The 23,039-nt window shown below is 62.5% G+C and overlaps 2 protein-coding genes across 4 annotated transcripts in view; both read left to right on the forward strand.

Annotated features, from left to right (window-relative positions):
* Positions 1 to 8,426, forward strand: part of MCF2L (MCF.2 cell line derived transforming sequence like) — a 73,073-nt gene extending 64,647 nt beyond the window's left edge. For 2 of the 3 annotated variants that reach the window (XM_045566667.1, XM_045566668.1), the window contains exons 19-30: positions 38 to 130; positions 213 to 305; positions 974 to 1,099; positions 1,829 to 2,050; positions 2,217 to 2,309; positions 3,003 to 3,081; positions 3,225 to 3,291; positions 3,987 to 4,105; positions 6,436 to 6,557; positions 7,560 to 7,672; positions 7,743 to 7,846; positions 7,933 to 8,426. In XM_045566667.1, the coding sequence (XP_045422623.1) occupies positions 38 to 130; positions 213 to 305; positions 974 to 1,099; positions 1,829 to 2,050; positions 2,217 to 2,309; positions 3,003 to 3,081; positions 3,225 to 3,291; positions 3,987 to 4,105; positions 6,436 to 6,557; positions 7,560 to 7,672; positions 7,743 to 7,846; positions 7,933 to 8,018 (1,317 nt within the window). In that variant the 3' untranslated portion in view covers positions 8,019 to 8,426. Of the gene's footprint in view, positions 1 to 37; positions 131 to 212; positions 306 to 973; positions 1,100 to 1,828; positions 2,051 to 2,216; positions 2,310 to 3,002; positions 3,082 to 3,224; positions 3,292 to 3,986; positions 4,106 to 5,177; positions 5,253 to 6,435; positions 6,558 to 7,559; positions 7,673 to 7,742; positions 7,847 to 7,932 lie in introns of all 3 variants that reach the window. The other variant, XM_045566666.1, reaches the window with a different exon arrangement.
* A 5,719-nt stretch (positions 8,427 to 14,145) lies between these two features.
* LOC123648811 (coagulation factor VII-like) lies at positions 14,146 to 22,981 on the forward strand. Its single transcript, XM_045566669.1, has 8 exons — positions 14,146 to 14,225; positions 16,126 to 16,286; positions 18,289 to 18,313; positions 18,388 to 18,501; positions 19,864 to 20,004; positions 20,911 to 21,020; positions 21,572 to 21,695; positions 22,164 to 22,981. Exons 1-8 carry the CDS (start codon positions 14,171 to 14,173, stop codon positions 22,757 to 22,759), a joined length of 1,326 nt encoding a protein of 441 aa, XP_045422625.1. The 5' UTR covers positions 14,146 to 14,170; the 3' UTR covers positions 22,760 to 22,981.
* Positions 22,982 to 23,039: the final 58 nt, after the last annotated feature.

Here is a 23,039-nt window from a genome sequence, read left to right on the forward strand (position 1 = left end):
AGGACGGGCTGTAAGGCGTGTGTGCCCTCTGGTGCAGATGGAGGACTTCCAGATCTACGAGAAGTACTGCCAGAACAAGCCGCGGTCCGAGAGCCTGTGGCGGCAGTGTTCCGACTGCCCGTTTTTCCAGGTAGGTCCCTGCACCCCCTCCGCCAGCTGCTCGCAGACAAAGGCGGTGGGCTCTGTGCACCAGGGGCTTTTGTTGGCTGCAGGAATGCCAGAGGAAGCTGGACCACAAGCTGAGCCTGGACTCGTACCTGCTGAAGCCCGTCCAGAGGATCACCAAGTACCAGCTGCTGCTCAAGGTGGGCTCTGAGGGGCAGCCCGGCCCGCCCAGCCTCCCCGGGCCACCTGCTGCCCTCACCTGCCGACAGGTGTCTCGCTGCCCTGGGGCTGCTTCCCAGGCCAGGCCCAGGCCTCCTTCCCAGCACGCCCGGCCCCGCCAGGCCAAGGGACCCTTCTCTGAGCCGTTCTCTGCCCCCTGTGTTGCGCTGGCTCGTCCAACGCTGTGAGGCCACTGTGTGCCCACCGCTGCTCAGGGGACAAACACCCTGTCCCCCCAAGTGCGTTTCCCTTCCCGTGGCTGGGATTCTGCGATGTCACCTCGGTTGTCCCCTGCAGGAGGGGGCAGTGCCGGTGTATCCTGCTCATGTCGGGGCTGGGGGGGGCCTGACCTGGGAGATTCCTGCTGTGGGTTCACCGTTCGCGGCCCCTCCACCTCCGTGTCTTTGACGGGGTCGAGGTAGACGGGGGGCTCCCCCTGAGGTGGGCGGGGTGCAGTGGGAGCCTGTGCTGGGGGCGGCCAGGCCGCAGCTTCCTGCAGACTGGGAGGCCGAGTGGGGCCCCCTCCTCTGTGCCTGTGACCACCACGCCAGGAACTCCTCAGCTCCGGGAGGGTCCACGTTTCTGGGAGAGCCGGTGGCTCTGGAGGGTGTGGGGGGCTTTGTGGGCGCTGACGGCCCCCCGCCCGCAGGAGATGCTGAAGTACAGCCGCAGCTGCGAGGGGGCCGAGGGGCTGCAGGAGGCGCTGAGCTCCATCCTGGGCATCCTCAAGGCCGTCAACGACTCCATGCACCTCATTGCCATCACTGGCTACGACGTAAGCCCCCTCCCTGCCCCGCGGCAGCTCCGCGGGCCATCAGTGCTGCAGGCTGTGGGCGCCTGCGCAGCCTGGAACCTGGCGGAAGCCGGGTCTGCGTCCAGAGGTCCGGTGCGGCCCGAGGGAGTGGGCTCCTGAGTCGCACACACGGGCTCGCGGCTGGCGCAGAGCGGACGGGCGCCCTGGGGTCACGGCATCTGCAGAGGGAGGGCTCAGACCTCATGTCCCGGCGCAGGGGCCCAGGCTGCAGGTGTGGCCGTCGGTTTCCCGCGGCGCAGCTTTTGGGCTGGCGACTCATAGGTGGCCGCGAAGGGCAGACCCCTGTCTGTGCCCGGCGGACTCTCCGCATGTCCGTTCAGCACCTGCCTCGGTTTTCACGTCAGCAGACTTGGTTTTCCAGCAGCCTTAGGCTCATGGCGCGGCTGCGTGACCGTCTGCCCGCGTCCCTGCCACAGGGCTCCCCATGGGCGCCTGGCGCCGGCGCGACACCCCTGTTACAGCCGACAGCCAAAGTCGCTGCGCGGTCCCTGGCCACACGCAGTTCCCGTGATGGCACACGCCCGGCACTGTGCGCTCGCGGGTCTCGTGTCCGCACACGGTGTCCGGTACCACAACAGGGTGGCTGCCCCAGATCCCCCGGCCCCTCGCCCTGCCCTGTCCCCGGGGGCTTGCCTTTTCCGGCCCAGCCTCCTCCCCACCTGGTGCTGACGGCGCCTCTGCTCCACGCAGGGGAACCTGGGCGACCTGGGCCGGCTGCTCATGCAGGGCTCCTTCAGCGTCTGGACCGACCACAAGAGGGGCCACACCAAGGTGAAGGAGCTGGCCAGGTTCAAGCCAATGCAGCGGCACCTGTTCCTGCACGAGAAGGCCGTGCTCTTCTGCAAGAGGCGCGAGGAGAGCGGCGAGGGCTACGAGAAAGCCCCGTCCTACAGCTACAAGCAGTCCCTGAACGTGAGTGTGGCTACGCGCCCGGGGGACCTGAGGTGCCTTCCCTCCCGCAGAGCCTGTGTCTGGGGCCGGCGCGGATGCTCCGCGGTCACCTGGGCAGGGGTGGGGGCCCCTCGCCCCACCCAGAAGTGTCTCTGGGCGTGTTCACCTCGCTCCCGCCTGCCCGCAGATGACAGCTGTTGGCATCACGGAGAACGTGAAGGGGGACGCTAAGAAGTTCGAGATCTGGTACAACTCGAGAGAGGAGGTCTACATCATCCAGGTGGGCCTTGCCTTCGCCTCGGGCCCCTGACAGCAGCTGGTGTCTAGAATCTTCCATGCGCTTTCGTCACCCAGAGGCCAAGAGCAGCCGCTGTTCACTGGGGCGCTGCCCGAGGGGGTCTCCAGTGGGAGCTGGCCCCAGCACACCGCACACGGGGAGGGTCACGTTCGGGGGCAGAGGGACCGCAGGAGAGGGGCTCCCCCTCCCGCGTCCCTGGGTGGCACAGGAGGGCTGGCGTGTGTCCAACACATGGGACCCGGCCCCTGCGTCGAGACAGGGGAGCGGCGCCCGCCATAGCTCGAGCTCCTGGTGCAGACCCTCCCCTTGGCAGTCTAGTGTCTGCTCCTGGGCTCAGAGTCACTGTTGTCCTTGTCACCTAAGACAATGTCGAGTCGAAGCCACTCCCCAGACAGGGCAGGTTCTGCCACAGCTTTGCCAGTGACCCAGGTGTGGGTGGCTTTGCGGCTGTCCTAGCCTGCGGCCTGTCACGGGCTGGCAGTGCAGGGCCGGGCACCAGCCACGGCCACACGGCCCTTTTCCCGTCCGCCCCGTGCTGTGGGGCCAAGAGTCCTGCCGCCCAGGGCAGGCCACTCACACAGCCGTCCCCCGCTGCTCCCTGCGAGCGGAGAACCCAAAGCGTGTTTTGTCAGGGCCCCGGCACTCACCTCCTGGTGTTTCTCTCGGGGGGAGCAGGCGCCAACTCCCGAAGTCAAAGCGGCCTGGGTGGGCGAGATCCGGAAGGTGCTGACCGGCCAGCTGCAGGCTTGCAGAGGTGAGGGTGCCCCGCGGCCGCATTCGCTCAGCCCGTGCCCAGAGCAGCCCGAACTCCTAATGACGCGAGGTGGCTCGGTGCCTGCGAGGGGCCCGCGGTGCCCGTGGCGAAGTGTGCGAGGTGGTTCTTTGTTTCCCCCGCAGAGGCCAGCCAGCACCGGGCGCTGGAGCAGTCGCAGAGCCTGCCCCTGCCGGCCGCGCCCGGCACCAGGTGAGCACGGCACTTCGCGAGCCTTCAGCGGGGGTCTTCAAGCGTACTGGGGTCCCTCAGCCTCTGCCACTGGAGTTTGCCCACGGCCACTAGCGTGCTAGGCGTCTGGGAACGACGTCTGCCCCAGGGTCAGCTTCACAGGCCTGTGTCCTGGTCCCCCAACCATCCTCCATTCGGGGACTGTGGGCGGCGCCTGCCGTGGGCTCTTCCAGGGCCGTGATCCTGGCATTGCCCTGTGGTCGGTCGGCACCGCGGAGCTGAGCTCAGGCCTCTGGCCGGCACACGCGGCAGCTTCCACACGGCGACTCGGCAGCAGCTTCACTGTCTTTCCCTCCCTGGTTTTTCCTTTGTCATCTTATTTACCTGCTTTTTTCACTTTATTTTTCCCATTTCTTATCTAAGCTGCCTTTAATCGTTCCTGGAACAGGATGCAGCCTAAATAAATCATCCGCAGAGCAGCAGTTTTAAAAGGGAAACACCCCCCTCCCAAAAAAGCCCCACAGACGTCCTACCTGACGCTGGCAGGGTGGTTTGTTCTCACCTGGTTCCGTTTGGGCAGAGCTAGAACCCGCAGCCTCTGGCGCAGTGAGGACGCTGCCGGCTGGGGCCGGTGACGTCTGAACGCCCTGGAGAATTTTGGCAAACTAACCAGGAACATACTTTCCTTCCTTTTTTTGTGTGTTGGTGGTCATCAGTCCCTTGAGAGGGACCATAAGAAACACCAAGAAGCTGGAAGAGAGGAAAACGGACCCCCTGAGCCTGGAAGGCTACGTCGGCACCGGGCCGCTGCCAAAGTCCCCGGAGAAGGGCAGAGGTGGGTGCCGTCCGTGCCGCGAGCAGCCCCCGGGCATTCCCCAGTGTGCAAGAAATGGCAGCTTCCCGCAGCGCAGCCGGCACCGAGGGGCTGGGTCCCTGCATCCGTCCTGCCAGGACCCGCAGCTCACAGGGGAGCCCCGACTCACGGGCGCTGTGGCTCCCAGAAAGCGCCCGGCGGGACCCCGTGTGCGACCCAGGGCGTGGCCCCCCAGCTCTTGCTGTCCTGGGACCCCTGCATCCATCTTTCTCTTCCCTCCTAGACGACCTGGTCACTAGCTCTGCCTCAGAAAGCTCCATGCTTTCCAGAAAGCGCTTTACGCTGCAGGGCTTGGCTAGCGTCAAAGGTCAGAAAGGTAAAAGGCTCTGAGGAACCCACCTGCCCCCAGCATCCCTCCACGGTGGCATGTATGCCCAGCATGGCGCGGTGACCGTCCTGCCCCGGGTCTCGAGGAGCCCAGCCTCCTTCCCCACCTTCACCTCACTGGCACTGCGTGTGCCGCGCGGACCCCCGAAGCTCTGCGTTGGGGGGCGCCTTTTCTTCAGAAAGGAAGGCGCGTTTGCAGATGGAGGCCGGCTCAGAAACATGCCCTCCTCCCGCCTCTCCGGCCGGGCCCCTGTGGGTGCCGACCCTCGGCATCTGCCGTGGCCGGGGCGATCCCGGGACTGAGAGTGCCGACGGCCGGCACCTTCAAGGGCTCTCGGGGTGAAACACGCGGGAAGGAGGCACTGGGGAGCCCCGGAGCCAGCCGGGGTGCAGGCAGGTGGCTCGGTGGCCAGGCCCCAGGCCAGACATTTGGGGATGTTTCCAACTTGTGGAGTATTGGTAAGGTGGCTTCACTCGTGAAAGAAAGAAACAAACTGCAAATTCTGGCACGAATTTGCCAAGAAAAGGCATCTAGAGACAGCCCTAAAATGACACTCTGAGCCGACGCCCATCTGGGGCCCTCTCCTGCCTCCCCTCACCTCATGGCCACCGCGCCCGCCCATCCCAGCATGAGCCGCGCCCCCGCCCCGCCCCCGCGGTGCTCACGCTCTGTCTCCTCTTGTCTCTGCCTCTTCCTCCCCCGCAGCCTCTCCCACCAGCCCCGACAAGAAAGCCAAGCGGCATCAAGTAAAGAGTGACCCCACTCCCTTTGGGGTGCGAGGTAGAGCGACGCGCCCCAGGTCCCGCTGCCCCTCCCCTCGGCCGGAGCGCCGTGGCCACCTAGGACCAGACCCCAGTGGGTCTCCCGGGCGGGGCAGGTTGCGCCTGTGCCCCGCAGCTGCTGCCCTGGGGACAGGGCCTGCGAGGCGCCTCCCCGCTAGGCAGGCCTGTCCTGGACCCCTGCTGCTGCCCTCGCACTGGCCGCGCTGTCACCGTCACCTGGCGGCTGGGGTAGGGTGGGCTGGTCTCGCTGCTCAGAGGCTGGGGTCGGCTGCCACCCCCAACAGGCTCCGTCAGGGCCCCCGTCACGGCCCCTCAGCATGAGCCCCCGTCTGTTTCCCCTGTTTGCGTCCCTCCCCCGGGGAGCCGGCAGGTGCACAGGCGGGTGGGGCCTTGTTCCTGCCCCCTGGACACACTGTCCCGAGAAGCCTGCGGGCACCCACCCGAGGGTCTCCGGTGTTGGGAGAGGGTTTCGTGTTTTGAATCTTCCTGCATTTTCGAAAATTTGGAAAGCTCTGTGGAAAGGACTGTGAGCAGAGCCAGCGTGCCCACCACACCCAGAGACCCCCACCCCGCCAGGCCTCCTGGGCGCACCCGGGCCGCCAGCCCTCGCTCGCCAGCGCCTGCTCCGGCAGGAAGTGCTGCGTGCTGCTCTGGGCCCCGTGTCCCGCAACGCCGGGGGCTGCCGTTTGCCATGTTCGCCCTGCGCCTCGCCTGTCCTCTCCCCGCCCCTCCGTGGGGGTCAGTGCTGCCCCTCGGGGCACCTGGCAGAAGGAACCCGTGCAGGGACACGTGGGCCTGGAGTCCAGGGAGCAGCTTTGCCCCTCACTTGCGACAGACGCCGACTCGGGCCGTCTGTGCCTCGGTTCGCCCACGGTGCAGTGAGGACCACGGCCCTCCTGCTGTCCTAGGTCAAGGGCCTCGGACCCTCTCAGTGGGCGTCAAGCGTTTTTGTTGGAAACTGTCCCCGCTGGTCCGGTAGATGTCGAATGTTACAGGCCAACTAAAGGCGCCTTTCCTGGAGGGGGACCCAGGCCTCCCTCTGCCGACAAGCGCACCGCCCCGCGGAGGGCCTGGGCCCGCTGTCCCGCCTGGCAGGGCTCGCGGGCGGCGCGGGACACTCGCCACCCCCTGGGGGCGGGACACGCAGCTCCGCTGGGGCCCTGACCGGCCTGTCCCCTCAGGCTGGAGCAAGAGCTCCCACTCGCCCGAGGCCCCTGCGGATGACGCGGACTGGTCGAGCGCCGAGGAGCCCGTCAACTCGTCCGACGCGGAGGAGGACGTCGGGGCCCCTCCCGAGAAGCTGGTAACTCGGCCTCGGCGTCCCCGGGGGTGGCGTCTAGAAGGTGCAGCTCGGCCGGGTCCTGGGGCCACAGGCCCTCCTGGCACCTCCGCTTCAGAGCCGCTCTGTTCCCCGGACTGAGTTCCGGTCCCGGGCTCCCTGCGGCTCCAGCCCCGCCGGCCGCTCCGCGGGGCACAGGCGGGGACCCTCCCTCCCAGACGGCCGCAGCCCACCGCCCTCCAGCCCCGCCGGGCCGCACGGAGCGCCGCTAAAGCCGTGCACACAGCTGGGTCTCATTTGGGAAACTGAGCTGTCCTGAGCGTGGGGTTGCGTTCTAGACCACGTCCCGTCTCTGTCAGAGGCAAGGAGCCGCCACTTGCACCTTGCTAGACCAGGACTGTGCCGAGTGTTCGCGGCCGCTCTGTGCGGGGCCGGGTCCCGCACCTGCGCGGTGGCGGCGACGGAGACGTCCGGGATGAGGTCGGGCGGGCGCAGGCGGCGCGGACCGGGGCTGGAGGCCGGGACGGGGCTGGCGAGGGCTCTGCTCTTGCTCCCGGGGGGCGGCGGAGCCCGCGCGGCCGGGTGGTCCCGCCACACTCCCAGGGCAGCTTCCGGTCTCGGGCTCCGCCGCCCACGACAGAACCCCCCGCAGCGCGTCTGTGCCGGGCCGGGTGCTGGGCGCCGCGGAGGAAGCGGGAACAGAACACGCGGGAGCCTCCTCCCTCAGAGGAGCCGGGGGGTGGCGGGACGGGGCCCGGTGGCCCGTGGGCGGGGACAGCTGGCGGCAGACGCGCGGTGGCGCTGGGGGAGGCCGGCTGCGCCGCGCGGGGGCGCCCTCCGGAGACCCGAGCCCTCCCCAGGGTTGGGCGCAGCCTCGCCAGGGCTCCCCGGCGCGTAGTGTCCCTCTCGGTGCCGGGCGGCGTGAGGTCCCCGGACGTCCTTGCCTGTGCCGCGGGGACGGCGGCCGGCGCCGCCTGCTGGCGCTGCGAGGCGAGTGCTGACGCGCCCGTGTCCCTCGGCCCCCAGGTCCCGGGCGGACGCTCGGTCGTGGTGGCCCACGTGGAGGGCGGCCCCGGCGCCCTGGCCCTGAGGAGCGGGGACGTGGTGGAGCTGGTCCGGGAGGGCCACGAGGGCCTGTGGTAAGACCCCGCCTGTCCCCGCGCCCCGGCCGCGCGGCGCGTGGCGGCCGGCTGACCGCTCCCCTTGCAGGTTCGTGCGGGACCCCGGCACGGGCAAGGAGGGCTGGGCGCCGGCCTGCAGCCTGTCCCCGCACCTGGGCAAGTCCGGCTCGGCCCAGTGCCTGAGCAGCGCAGGTAAGCCGGCTCCGCCCGCCGCGCCCGGGCCGCGTGGGGACAGGCCCGGCGCGGAGGCCAACGCGGATCTCCGCCTGCGCCCGCAGAGTCCAGCCCCGGCTCGGCTGTGCTGAGTCACTCGTCCAGCTGCAGCGACGGCGGCCCGGCCCCCTTCGCCGAGCTCCAGGGCTAGGCCCGGCGGACGTCGCGGGCACAGGGCAGGAGACCGGAGCGTGGACCCCGTTTTCTTTGGCTGGGGCTGGCGCAGCTTGGCGAGGGGACGGTGCTCTGCGATACCCTGGAAGGGGGCCCCAGCTGCCCTGCACGAGAGCCACCTGGCCGCGCAGGCCCCGGCGGACCTTCTCCGCGGCGGAGGCCGGGTCCACGGGAAGACCCCCGTCCACGGAAGCTTCCTCGGAAAACCTGGCGCGGACAGCGGCCGCGAGCCGCCGTGCTGCCGGGAGGAGCCTTGTCCCTGGGCCCGAGCTTCCCGCGGAACGTGGGGACCCGGCGCCGCCTGCAGGAGACCTGGACCAGCCCCTGACCGACAGTCTGAGGGGAGAGGGGGCCCTTTTGTCTTTTACGAGTTTTAGGATTTTTTTTAAATAGGGATTAATCCATGGCCATTTTTCATGGTACTTTGGCCTCAAATCTTTACCAAGAATCACTGTGTTTACATGAAATGACAATTTGATACTGTATTTGATATAAAACTATTTTTTGTTATTTGGGGTTTACATCGAAGCACGTGGTTCATACCGCTAAATGGCCTGGGGGTCTCTCACAGAACTGGATGGCGCCCTTGGGCTCGCCTGGTCACAGGTGAGTGAGATCAGCCCCGGGTAACGCCCGGTGCTGCGTCCACGCCCGGAGCAGGTAGAAACCGAGGAGATGCTTCACCCGTGTAGATTTCATTTTCAAAAGAAATTCGAACTATAATTTAAGGTAGTAAATTCTTTTCTACGAAGAGTGGGGGGATTTGATTTTTTTAAAGAGGTTCACTGAGTTAGAATATTTTTTATCATTTTTAAAGAAAATACAAAGATGCCATTTCTGCAGGGCATCATCTGGACCGGCACTGCCGACCGCAGCCTGGTGACGCGGCCGCTGCGCTCAGGCCCCCGGGCAGTACCTCATCTCCGGCCCAAATGCCCCCACCCCGCACACAGGCAGCCCCCACCCCGCTCTGTGTCACACGCACCCAGCACAGACATGCAAGTGGGGTGCATTCACTGTGCTCCAATCACGGCACACGCAAAGAAAGCACTTCTGTCTGACCCCTTGTCGTGTTCCAGAAACAAATTGTTCTTTCGAAACACTTCCCTGTGTCTGGCCAGACAGATGAGTGTGTGTGCGTGTCTGAGCATGTGTACATATGTGTCTGGATGCAAAGGCGTGTTCACGTGTGCTCCTGTCGTGGGGGCCGACCCGGCCCCGTTCCCACCGGGTTTCCAGATGGCTTGCTGGCCCGCCCCATGGCGTGCAGGCCGGCGCTGGGCGGACCCCTGAGTGTGGGTGTGAAACAGGGACGTGCAGAGACTCCGCGGCTGGTCCCCCGGCGAGTGAGGTGTTTGGAGCCGAAGCGTGATGCAGTTCATGCGATTGTTGTTCTGACACAGCCCTTCGTCCCAGCAGGATGTCACTCCTTCATGTGATCTCTTCCTCATGACGGCACTTTAACCTCCCGTTTCACTCCCTGTCACTGTTGTTTTCACTGCTGGTGTAAATGAAGTTTAACAGTCAGAGTTCTTTACTGTATGGATGAAGTTTGAATAAATGTGAGCCAGTCCTCTGTCCGCCTCCGTCTGTGAAGGGCACAGAATCTCGCCGTGGCGCTTGCGCGAGGAGGGCGGCTGGTGGCCCCAGGCTGAGGCAGGTCCCCGCGCGCCTCGTGTGCTTCCTTTTGTCAGACAGTGATGACGCACAGTAGCCACAAGTCTCCACGGAGGCAACAAAAGAAACAGGGTAATGACACAACCGACAACCCCCAGCGGGGAGTCAAGGTGAGTCGTTGGTCCAGCGGAAGAGGGAAGGGTGGCGGGGGGAGGCGTGCCACACAGGCACAGTGACGGACAAAGCGAGTCCAGACACCCACTTAGTGGCCGCAGCCACATCAGACTGACCTACGGGGAGAGCATCACGTCGGGGGTCACCATAACCGCTGAAGGAGCCCACGGAGTAGAACTGTACAAAGGCTGACAATGAAAGAAAGAAAAAAGATTACAACAGACACTGACCAGAGGAAAGCTGGCGTGGCAATGCCAGTCACATAGCACACGGGGCCAGGACAGTGGACGGTGGGAAAGGACAGTCAAGACCGGCAGGCACTGGACAGTGACGTCACAGCACAGCAGAGCCCACGGCAGGGCAGGGGCCAGTGCTCGCGGAAGTGGCCCCGTCTGTCCCTGCTGACGGAGAAATGCGTGTTATCTCCTGGAACACGCCAAATGTGTACAGAACAATGACAGAGACAGTTACGATGGGATTTGGAGTTGAAACGCATGTTTCTGCCTCAGGGCTGGGAGGGAAGCGTCTGGGGCTCCGAGCTGGGCCGAGCACAGCCCACGTCCGGTTTATGAGACGAAATGGACAAGTTGACCACTCACAGGAGCTAAAACACAAGACCAGTTTAACTCAAAGACAGTATAAAAAGGAGTTAGTACAACTGTGAGAAGAAAATAACAAAGGCAAAACAAATCAACAAAATCAAAATGGTTCCCTGAAAAATCTAATGAAGGTGGCTGATTTATAGAAAGCCTGAGAAGGTTCACAACACATATAATTTCAAATGACAGAACCATCATGAATAACTTTCTGTGAATACATTTGAAAACAGACAAAATAGAAATTCTTTTTTAAAAAAATCAAATTGGTCGAATTGGTCAAAAAGGATAAAATACTTGGGCTGATGAATAACAAAGAAATTGAACTGCAGTTAAAAAGAAAACAAAATTGGTTGGGTGTGGTGGCTCACGCCTGTAATCCTAGCACTCTGGGAGGCCGAGGTGGGAGGATCGCTCGAGGTCAGGAGTTCAAGACCAGCCTGAGCAAGAGTGAGACCCCATCTCTACTAAAAATAGAAAGAAATTATATGGACAACTAAAAATATATACAGAAAAAATTAGCCGGGCATGGTGGTGGCGCATGCCTATAATCCCAGCTACTCGGGAGGCTGAGGCAGGAGGATCGCTTGAGCCCCGGAGTCTGAGGTTGCTGTAAGCGAGGCTGACGCCACGGCACTCTAGCCTGGGCAACAGAGTGAGACTCTGTCTCAAAAAAAAAAAAAAAAAAAAAAATTCACCCCCAAACAGATACTAGACCAAGGTGGTTTTATAAGCACATGAAAATACTTACACAGCTATTTGATATACAAAGAGCATCAAAAGAGGGAAACCAACTCAACAGACATACAAAGCAGGTTTAAACTTGGTGCCCAAACCTGACAAAGATTATGCAAGAAAAAATAAAATTATGCAGATAAATGCAAAAGTTCCAAATAAATATATATGATCAAATAATACAGCATCAAATAAAACCCACCTGTACGATATAAATAAAAGTAATACCTTCTAATCAAGCGGGTCTGTCCCAGGAAGGCACAGACAGTCCAGTGTCAGAAACGGTTGCTGTAATTCGCTGCGTCAAGGAGCCAAAGGGGGTCACCAGCCTGACACGCAGGAAACATAATCCAACTTTACTCAACATTCATTTGTCATGTTTAGCAACGAGGAGTAGACGGAAATTTCTGTAGCCAAATAAAGTGTACTGTACAAAATCTTTACAACAAAAATTTTAGTTATTGAAACACTTCAGAACCATCCCCGTTGAAGGCAAGATAAAACAGATGCCCACTACTGCCCAAAGTTACTGGAAGTACTAGTGATTACAACAGAAGAAAAGGAAATGAGGCATATTAATTGAAAAATAACTTCATAGCTAGAAAATCCAGGAGAATTCATAAATTATTGGAACTAATACGAGTCCACAAGAGCAACCCACAAAAAGCCATTAATATTCCTAGCAGTAACAGATTGAAAAATACTGTTTTACCATCAACCAAATGGTAAAATACTAAAATGTAACAAAATTTCTGGACAAAATTATGCAACATCATAGGTCCTAAAAGAAGGCCTAAATAAATGGGGAGATGTCTATGGATGGGACGATTCCATATCACCAAAATGTCAATTCTTCCCCACATTAATCTGTAGATTTAATATAATTCTATGGAAATCCCAGCAGAGTTCTTTGTGGAATTAGGACGTTGCCGTGATATATGTGGAAGGAAAATGTCCCGCCTATCGCTGGGATGGCTCTGGGGCTGGGGCCGGGGAGGAGGAGAGGCCCCGTGTCGAGGCTGACCACAAAGCCCCGGGGGTCCTGCCTCCTGGCAGGGGCCAGAGCTGACGGAACAGCGACCTGTGTGTCCCGGAACGGGAGGGGCAGCAGGGGCACGGAATGGCCTCTTCAGCAAATGTCACACTGCTGGGACCACCAGCTTTCCAGTGAATAATAAAATACAGTTAGACTCCTCCCTAAATGTAAAAAATTAGGGTTATTAGAAGAAAACATCCTTACTGCCTTAGGGCAAGGACGGATTTCTTAACGAAAGACAGGAAAGGGACCCTCTCAACGACAGACAAAAAGACGGAGAAATCCGAGCACATCTCAGGATGAAGTCTTGGCCCTGTGAGGAAGGTACAAAGACAGGCCCAGAGGAGACACTGAGTCACACTCAACATCACAACATTTCACCCCCCCAAACGAACACCCCCCAAAGCGACCAGCAAAGGTTGCCATGTCCTTTGCACTGGGGGGCGGCCCGTGGGTGGCTCAGCGTGGCAGACAGACAGGCGGAGGGACCAGCAGAGGCCACCACAGGAGGAGGCAGAAGCTGTGACCGTCCCTTCCCTGGGGTCAGTCCACAGGGCTCAGGTGAGGGGAGCCTGCCAGCCTCCCTCAGGAAGGCAGTGGGGGTCAAGAGGGTGGGGTGGCAGCCCCCACGCCTGCCCCTCTGGGTGGCCAGGTGCAGCTCCAGGCCCAGGGCTGGGTGCCCACGGGAGAGACGTGGACAAGCCCAAGCCCGTGGGGCCCCCTTTCGGGGGAGTGGGGCCCAGGTGGAGCCCGCATACCTGTGTCCTCACAGAGCCTGTGCTGGGACGCTGGCCTCCGCTGTTGGATGCTGGAGAGCCAGGCAGAGAGCGGGTCCTGCCCTTGGGGACAGAAGCTGCACACGGGTGAGGCTGCAGCCCCAGGCCATGGGACCCTGAATCCCTCAGGGGCTTGGCATGTGTTCCCTGAAGTCCCCCAGGTTTTCTGCTGTCCAGGAGGGGTTGAGGACCTCTGACCCGGAGCCCTGCAGAGGAAGGACACCCTAAAACCAGCCAGGCCTCCACCCTTGGGTGGGCGGGGAGGGGGTGTTACCATGTCACCCTCTCACCCTGTGGCTGTGCTGGCTGAGAGCGGAGGGGACCCCACCGGAGCTGGACACATTATCCCGGACCGGCAGCTACTTGAAGGTTTTTGTGTTTGTTTTTTACTGGATACACTTTTAAACATACTTTAAAGTTTGAAATTAGCTCAAGAGTTAAGAGACCTCCCTGCGACAGGTATTGTCAAAGGACAAACAGGGCTTCAGCTGCTCCGGGTGGAAGGGAAAACACTTCCTGGGGCCTCCCCAAGCTGCCCCGTGGGCTGCGCTGAAGGACAGCAGCAGCCCCTCCCTCCCTACAGGGGACGGAGGGGCCGTCCAGGCAAGGCCTGGCCCGGAAGGAGCTGCCAGCAACACCCCCTTCCCACAAAGGAAATTTACCCAAGAGGGTCCCACCTGGGAGGCTTGGTGCCTGGTGAGCCAGTGGTTTTAGCACAGAAAGTCCCACATCCTGGGAAACCCGGGGTGGCCGGTCACCCTGCTGTGGCTGGGCCTGGAGGGGTGCGGAACAAGGACAGGTGGGCGGGCACGGGGAGGGGCTCTGCTGGGGGCCGATGTTCCTGTCCCCAGCAAGGCTTTCTGGCCCCCCGGAGCCGGGCTGTCCTGACATCCCGGTTTCTCACCTGGACTCTGAGTCGTCCCCCACTGGCAGTCTGTGTCCGGGCCCTGTGACCGAGCCTGCCTCCGGGGCATTGGTGCCAGCGTCTCCCGCAGGAACGCAGAGAGCTGCGGCACAAGCTTCGCAGGCAGGGCCGGGACCACGGTGCTCTGCCATTCTGCCTTGAGCTTGGTGGCAGCACCAAGGGCACGCCCCTCACCGGTGTTTGGGACGCTGTCCCCTCCCCTCCCCCAGCCCCCTTGCCCTTTGCCCGCCAGTCCTGCCGGGAATGTCAACAGGCTGCTGGGACCTCGTCATGGCCCGCCGGCTCCTCTGCGTTCTGCTCGGGCTTCAGGGCTGCCTGGCCGCAGGTACACCTGGGAGCTCCCCCTGAACCGGGATGCAGGGCCGCCGGGCTGTGGGCAGCGAATCCCACCAGCCGCGCCCCAGGCCTCCCCGGGCCCCACCTGTGCGGGGCACCCCTGCCCAGGAGCGTTTGCTGGTGGCCCAGCTTGAGCTATGGAGGCAGCTTCCTCCTGGAGACCAGCGTCCCGGCGCTCACCGCGGCACAGCCAAGGCCAAGGCCGCGCTTGCTGGCCCCGGCGTCGGTGCAGTTATAGTTCCAAGAACTCTCAGGAGGGGTGGTGCGTTCCGGGCCCTGCAAGCGCCTGGGAGGACCCGCGGGTGCCTCACTCTGTGGCTCCCGGGCTCAGGGCCGGCGTGTCTGGGCTGGGACACGGACAGGGGCTGCAGGCTTGGTCACCTCCGCAGCTCTGTGACCGCGGCCACCCTCCCTGCCCCGCATGGGGGTGCTGAGGCCTCGGGGAGAAAACGTGGGCACGTGCTGTGTGCTGGGAGCCCTCGCAGAGGCGATTCCTCGGTTTCCCGTCCACGTCCTCCACTCTCCTCCCACACCCCATTGACTCTCTGGGAACATCGACACGTGAAAGTCTGATGTAGAGAAAGACGTGGCCCTGTCAGCCCCTCCACGCTGCCCTCCCTCCCCTGACTGCGCCATCACCGCCCTTCCCGCTGCCCAACCCCCGCGGTCCTCGTCCTCCAGCAAGGCCCCAGCTCGTCCTCCCTGGACGCCTCCTCCAGCCTCCCCAACGCCCGCCAGGCACCCTGTCACTCGCGTCTTTGCCGCACACACAGCTTCCCCTCCTGCCAGCTGGTCCTACCCCCCCACCTTCTCCACACCCCTCTTGCCCCGGGAGGGCTCAGGGACTCCGCACGTAATTTCTGCCTCTGCATAACTTTCGACAGCTTAACCCTGCTAGCCTCCACCTGCACGGCCTCCAGGACACAGTCCCCACAGCTGTCAGGTGTCCTAAAGAATGAGAGTAGCACTGCCCTGGTGTCCTCGGCTCAATCTGAAGCCCCACCGACCTCGTGTTCCTCATAAGCAAAGTGGGGCCCATTGCCTGCGAGTGGTGGTCGGGCTGCCGTGCGCGGCTGGGAGGACGCTCTGGAGGTGCCCGCTCAGGAGCCCCGGGGGCCCAGGGGAAGCCACAGGGTCTCGAGCTAATGGGCCCGTGTGACGCAGGCGGGCACCCAGGACTGGCGCGAGCTGGCGTGCGGGGATGAGCATGCGTGGGTGCCGTGTGGCCGGGGGCCAAGGCAGGGGCCGTGCCGTCCACCAGGAACCCAGGGAGGAGCCGGGCTGGCCGCCAGGGACACGGCAGCGTCACAGATGAGGCATTTAGGTTTCACATGAGGGCTGTGACGTGCCCAGTCGATACTTACGTATCGTTCGTGAGCACCTGCTGTGTACCCAGAAGGGGACGGCACAGCACACACCGTGGCGCCACCTTCGTCTTCACTTGCTGGGCCGCACCGCAGCTGGCAGCAGGGGAGCCGCCCGTGGTGGCTTCTGACTCGCACTGGACTGCCAGGAGCTCCCGTGGCTGAGTGTGTGCGCGGCCCCGATACTCCCCGTTAGAACACATTCCCGCAAGTGAAGCCACCAGGTCAAAAAGGATGCGCGTGTCAAACTAGTCTAGACAGCACACTGCCGCGTACCCGCATGGAGGGCTGTGCCCGCCACCTGTCACCAGCCGCCCACGGAAAGCACCGAGTTCGGCCAGGCCTGCAGGCACCACGCTGGTCTGTGGCCCCCGGCCCTGGAGGCCGAGCAGGCCTTGGCCCTCCCCGCCCCGGGGCAGACAGGAACCTCTGGGGCCACCACGGAGCAGGGGGAGCCCAGCGTGGCCGGTCCCCCAGCCTCTAGGCCCGGCGGGTTATGCGTATTCCGTGGGGTTTGCTCCTCAGTCTTCATCACCCAGGAGGCGGCCCATGGTGTCCTGCGCCGGCAGAGGCGTGCCAACTCGTTCCTGGAGGAGCTGCGGCCAGGCTCCCTGGAGAGGGAGTGCAAGGAGGAGCAGTGCTCCTTCGAGGAGGCCCGGGAGATCTTCAGGGACACGGAGCGGACGGTGAGTCCCCCTGGAGGCCCGGCACTGCCCAAATGCCCAGTGTGCAGAGGCTGCAGGGAGGGACGAGGCGGTGTTTGGGGTCACGCCAGGGGTCCGCGTCTCTTCATTACTTCGCGCACAGGCGGGGTCACCCCCCCCTCAGGATGACTTCACTCTCCTGGGCGATGCCACCTCCCTCGCCCTGTTCCAGGGACATCCTCCACGCATGCCGGTTTTTACCTCACAAAATGTCATCTGAAAGCACACTCAATGTGTCCCTCGACTTCCCCAGGAAGGGCCCCAAGTCCCTGAGGGTGCAGGGCAGCCCCAGCATCACAGCGGCGTGGGCCGCGCAGATACGGGGGAGCCCGGCCCGTGAGGGGGAACCGTGCCCTCCCCCACCGACGTGGGCCTGTGGATAGCGCCGTCTTCGCTTCTGGCTTCAAGTTCTGAAATTTCTATATTTGCGCATCTTTGACATGTTCCTTTCTCTTAAAACATTTCCGTGTGAACGCTTTCACCAGAAGAATGGGCCAGGGTGTGACGGGGACACAGGCTTTGGGGTCGGCAGGTTCCAGTGGCCTGTTATGGGCCATCTCTGGAACCACCCGAGCGAGGTCAGAGCTGCTGGAGCAAGCGGCAGCTGTCCCTTCGGACCCGGCTCCTTGTCCACACTGGTCCCGAGCTTTCTACCACCAGCCCTGACTCATGTCATCTGTCACACCCACGGGACAACTTACACTCACAGGACACCTCACTCTCACGGGACACCTCACTCTCACGGGACACCTCACACTCACGGGACACCTCACTCCCACTCACAGGCCCACACACTCTCACACTCTCAGGGTACCTCATACCCCCCAGGAAGTCCAGCTATTTGGGACAGGCAGAGCTCAGGAGTCCTTGTCTCTAATAAAAATAGAAAAATTAGCCAGGCGTCATGGTGGTGTGTGCCTATAGTCCCAGCTACTTGGGAGCTTGGGAGGCTGAGACAGGAGGATTGCTTGAGCCCAGGCCTTTGAGGTTGCAGTGTGCTATGATGACTTACTGTACCTGCATTCTACTCAGGGCAACAGAGGGAGACTCTTTCTCACACACACACACACACAAATGTAGAATTGATACTGGAATAATCATAGATATCAATCCAGAAACAGACTTAAGTATACATAAATATTTAGATATAGGTATATAAATATTTTTTGAAACGAGATCTTGCTCTGTCACCCAGGCTGGAGTGCAGTGGCACAATCTTAGTTCATTGTAGCCTGGAATTCCTGGGCCTCAGCCTCTGAAGTAGCTGGGACTACAGGTGCACCATCATGTCCAGCTAATTTTTTATTTTTGTAGAGCTGGGGTCTTGGGATATAGCCCAGGCTGCTCTCAAACTCCTGGGTTCAAGCAGTCCTCTCCCCTCAGCCTCCCAAACTGCTGGGATTACAGGCATGAGCCCAGCATGACCTTTTCCAGGCAAACTGAGGGTGGTCGTGGCCTACGATTTTATGCCACTTAGCGTTCAGGGCGTTGTCAGCGTTGCTCATCTGGTGCATTCTCACAGCAGCTCTCTGAGTTTCAGTTCAGTTCGCCAAAGCTGCTTCAGGAATCAGTTCTATCAATGGGCCCTTTGCAGTTTGCGGAATGCCTTTCAATCTTTTGCTGCCCCTGTCCCGGTGACAGCCCGTGGGTGGGTGGGTGCCCCGTCGGAGGACAGGATGGAGGTCAGAGCCTCTGTGTCTGGCCCCAGGTTCCCAGCTTGGAGGTGGCAGAGTCGGGGCTGAAACTCGGATGTTCTGACTTGGGATAGGGAAATACGTGGCCTCTGGTGGCTCTAGCTGCCCTGGAGAGGGGAGAGATTAGGAAAAATGCGCCCCCCCCCCCAGATGAGTGCACCTCATCTCCAGAGGGAATCGGGATTCCTGAGCCCATGCCCCGCCCAGCCCATCATTCCGGTTCGTGGATACTGTCGCTGGTGCTTCCGGGAAGCAGGTGTCTCACGCGGCTTCCTCTCGCGTTCCCTCAGAAGCAGTTCTGGATTTCTTACAACGGTGAGCCCGTGAGCCCGTCCTGGTCCTGCCTGCCAGCCCTCTCCTCAGCTCACTAACGCCAGCCCGCTCCGCAGATGGGGACCAGTGTGCCTCAAATCCATGCCGGAACGGGGGTTCCTGCGAGGACCAGCTCCAGTCCTACATCTGCTTCTGCCTCCCCGACTTCGAGGGCCGGAACTGCGAGACGAGTGAGGCTCCGCTTCCTGTCCCCTAGCTTGCAGAGGCCCCGGGCAGCGTGGAGTGTGGGCACTGGTCCAGCCGGGGCTCGGCCCCAGAGGGAAGTCTATCTGGGTGACAGTGAAGGCCCCTTCCGACCTTGAGGGTCTTCCATCTAGGGCCCCAAGATTCTAACTCTCAGACTTGGTGGCCCCTTGGGCTCCCAGCCCCGCAAGCTCTGACCGGCCTGGAGAGGGCCTGGGCAGGTCTTTGTGTCACTGCCAGGCAAGGCAGCTTGCTAAACTTCACCTTCTCTACCTGCCTTTATAAAGGTAGGAGATTTGTTTCACCTCCCAAATATTCAATTCAAAGTCTGGGGCCGCTGGCCTCCCTCAGGCTCAGTATTCACTAGAAGGACTCACAGAACTCACCGAAGCAGATGCACTCACAGTTGGTTACAGCAAAGGACACAGCTAAAAGCTGCAGAGGGGCCAGGCACAAGCTTCCGGTTGTCCCCACCCCAGTGGAGTCACGTGGACAGTCCTGAGTTCGCCTAGAACAACATGTGACGAGACGTACAAAGTGCTGCCCACCCGGAAAGCCCCCCTGAGCCTCGGCCCTGTCACGCCGACTGCCTGTTAGCTAGACCCTGTGCCACGGCCGAGGCTCAGGTGAGCCGTGACGCTGCCCTCAGGCAGGACCTCCCGAGGGCTTGGACGGCACCTCCCAGGGGCAGGGGCAAAGGCCACTGTCTCTTCGGGCGAGGCTAAGGCTTTCCTGTCCAGGTGCACATCCTCACGCAGAATTAGATCCTTTGGCTCACGGCCACTGTCTTCTCTAAGCATAAGAGAACCCAGAAAGAGTAGAGGGAAACTGAGGAAAGAGACTCCCTGCTGCTCAGCCTTTGGTCCACCAGGGCCCTGGCTGTGCTCGTCCCAGGACGAGCCTCCCGCGGGGCCAGCTCCCATCCCCCGTCAAGCCAGGTCAGACTGAAGGTCCCTCATCTTCTGTCCCAGCCAGGCGGGCTCTCGGTGGCAGGAGGCCGGCTTGGAGACTAGTCTCGCCTCCCTGGCCCTCTCACTGGCGGGGTCTCCAACCCAGCAGGACACTTCTCCTGTCGCCAAGGGGCTTTCACTGCTTTGCAGGGCCCTCCTCAGCTTCCTGTCAGCTGCTTGCAGGAGGGAGCGTCTTGGAGGCCCCACCTGCCAGCCTAGCGTCCCCCAGACGCCGTCTGGGTGGCCCTGCCCCCCACCGGCCAGGCTGCTCCCCCGGCTGCGGCCCCATCCTCCAGGGCCAATCCACAGAGCAGGTGGTGCCAAGTCCCCCAGCCCACAGCTGAGCGCCACCCCCGCCACCAGGACCCCCCTCTTAGGCCATCCCCTTCCTGTCCCCAGACAAGAATGACAAGCTGATCTGCGCAAACGAGAACGGTGGCTGCCAGCAGTACTGCAGTGACCACGCGGAGGCCAAGCGCTCCTGCTGGTGCCACGAGGGGTACTCGCTACAAGCGGATGGCGTGTCCTGTGCGCCCACAGGTGACGGGGCTCAAGGGGCTGTCTGCTGTGTCACGTGCCAGACGCCTTGTCCCACTGCAGATGATCTTCCTGGCTAAAAGGTGGGGGGTGGCTTGGCATGCACCGAACACCTGCTACTGCCGGGGCTGGGGGGTGAGTGTGGAGAGCAGCCCAGAGCAGCAGTGTCCAGGACGGGCACCCTGGGGGGCTTCCTGGGTGGCCCCGGGCCCCCTGCCTGTTCCAGCCAGGCCCGGGGAGCCAGTCAAGGCCGTCTCACCTTCATCTCACGTGTGGGACCCGTCGGGGCTCATGAATTTACTTTGACACACCCAGAGTCTGTGCCGGCTGCTACACAATTCTAGATTCCAGAAGTTTTACAGGCATGCCCTTTCAGGAAAGTGGAATTTTTCTCCAAACCAGCCTCAAACGAATGGGGCTGCAATTCCAAAGGCTGGGACACCCCACACCCACTGTGTCTCTTCAGAGGTAGAGGGGCCCCGCCTCGTCCAAAAAGCCTGGAATCCAGCCTGCCACCTCTCCAGGTGTTCTTTCCTGGCCCAGGGACTTTAAAGACCAAAGTCAGCATGGGATCCAAACAACACACTGGTTTTCCACGTGGGTTCCTCTGTAGACAGAGCATCACTCACCTTTCAGTAAATTCAAGTGAAACATCTCCCCCTGGAAAAGTCAGCAGAGCCCAGTACCAAGAGGCAGCCACACCTGTCCCCCACCCAGCCAGCCCCTGCACACCGTCTCCCCCACTGCAGCTTCCACAACCTCCCCCGAGCCCCCAGCCCGCCCTGCCCCCACCACCGCCCCTGGCCCCACAGTCCCCGGCTCTTCGGGCACGGGTGCTTCTGATCCTCCACCCACTGGCAACTTCGTCCCTCGAAAACCTTCCGTCTTGCTGATTTTTGTTTTGTGCAGTTGAATATCCATGTGGAAAAATACCTATTCTGGAAAAAAGAAACACCAGCATCCCCAAAGGCCGAATTGTAGGGGGCAAGGTGTGCCCCAAAGGGGAGTGTCCGTGGCAGGTAAGGCTTCCCTGGCCTGAGGGCTTCCCAGCCCCGGTTTCCCCTTCTGAGCAGCGTGGAGCCTTGTCCAGGAGAACTAATCCGCAGGGCTCAGAGTGGAAGCTGCAGGCAGGCCCTGGTTGCCCCCGTCAGCCCACCCCTCGCTGCCCGCTCAGCAGCCTCCTGGCTTCTGCTGGGGGAAAAGAGGACGAAAAGACAATGGCGTTTGCTGAGCGTCTACTCAGTGCTAAGAACCACGCAGGTGCTCAGCAGTTAATTCATGTCGTCCTCAGGGTAACTCTCTGGGGCAGGACCTTTGCTGATGTTTGCAGAATCAGGGGCACTGGGTCAAAGCTATGTGCCGACCCGGGAGGTGCACAGTGGAATCCCACACGACATGCCCACTGTCGGGACAGTGCCAGGACAACAGCTCCGCCAGGGGTGGGGAGTGGCCTCCTGGAGCCAGGGTGCACAGCTTTGCCCAGGAGGGACCTGGATTCCAGAGCCCGTTGTGCAATGCCAGCGGCCCCTTGGGGTGCGCGACCCCTCAATACACTTGTGCCCTTGCCCAGGCCCTGCTGACGCTGAACGGAGCTCTGCTGTGCGGGGGCACCCTGGTCGACCCCAGCTGGGTGGTCTCTGCGGCCCACTGCTTTGACAGAGTCAAGAGCGGGAAGAACTTGACGGTGGTGTTGGGTAGGTGCCGCCCTGTCTCCTGATCTGAGAGCGGCCGAGCGGGGATGTCCCGGGGCTGGGGGCATGGGCGCGCACTGCCAAAGTCCCCGACCGTGGACGCCTCCCGAAAGGGGAGTGGGAGGACTCGCTGCAGCTGCCGTGCTCTCGGCCTCCTTTCCGCCCCCTCGTGCAGGTGAAAAGACCTGGGGGTGCAGCACCCGCCCCGCCTCACCTGGGCCGAGAGCCCAGGGGAGGATCACTCGTGGGGGGGCAAGACGAGGACCCCAGGAGGCTCAGGCCCGGGCTGGGAGGAACTGTGGAGAACTGGGGGCACCCTCTCCCCTCCCACCCCTTCCTCACGGCTCCCAACACCCAGTTCCAGATTCAGCCGGTTCCCAGCTGCCCAGGGAGCCACAGGCTGCGGGAGGTCAGCCCCGGCCTGGAGCCCCGGGCGAGCACGCGGCTGAGCGGGCCCCCCACCCCACGCAGGCGAGCACGACCTCAGCCAGGAGGACGGCGACGAGCAGCCCCGGCGCGTGGCGCAGGTCGTCGTGCCGGCCACCTACAGCCCCGGCTCCCCGGACCACGACGTGGCCCTGCTGCGCCTGCGCGCGCCCGCCCGCCTGGCCGCGCACGTGGCACCGCTGTGCGTGCCCGAGCCCGCCTTCGCGGCGCGCGCGCTGGCCGCCGTGCGCTTCTCCACCGTGAGCGGCTGGGGCCGGCTGCTGGAGCGCGGCGCCACGGCGCGCGAGCTCATGGCCGTGGACGTGCCGCGGCTCATGACGCAGGACTGCGAGGAGCAGTCGCGGAGCCGGCCGGGCTCCCGGCGCGTCACCGAGAACATGTTCTGCGCCGGCTACACGGACGGCAGCAAGGACGCCTGCAAGGGCGACAGCGGGGGCCCGCACGCCACGCACTACCGCGGCACCTGGTACCTGACCGGCGTGGTCAGCTGGGGCGAGGGCTGCGCGGCCGCCGGCCACTTTGGGGTGTACACCCGGGTGTCGCGCTACGCCGACTGGCTGCGCCGGCTCATGCGCTCCGAGCCAAGCCCGGGCTTCCTGCTGCGCGCCCCGTTCCCCTAGTGCGCCCCGAGATGCCCCGCCCCAAGGTGGCCGCGGTGGGGGACACAGAGAGAGATGGAGAGAGACACTCACACACACACAGGGAGAGACAGCTGCGAGGCAGGGACCAGCAGCTGTTCCTGGCGACAACCAAGTAGTTTACTTAGAGCGGACCAGGGTCTGCAAACCACGGCTGAGGGTTGGCTGAATGCAAGCCGCACTGTTTGTAAATAAAGTTGATGGAGCACAGCCGTTTGTTTGCTTACTGTCCCTCCCTCCCCCGGACTTGGAAGGGCTGAGA

Source organism: Lemur catta, chromosome 13, assembly GCF_020740605.2.
Source record: "Lemur catta isolate mLemCat1 chromosome 13, mLemCat1.pri, whole genome shotgun sequence".
Lineage (NCBI taxonomy): Eukaryota > Metazoa > Chordata > Mammalia > Primates > Lemuridae > Lemur > Lemur catta.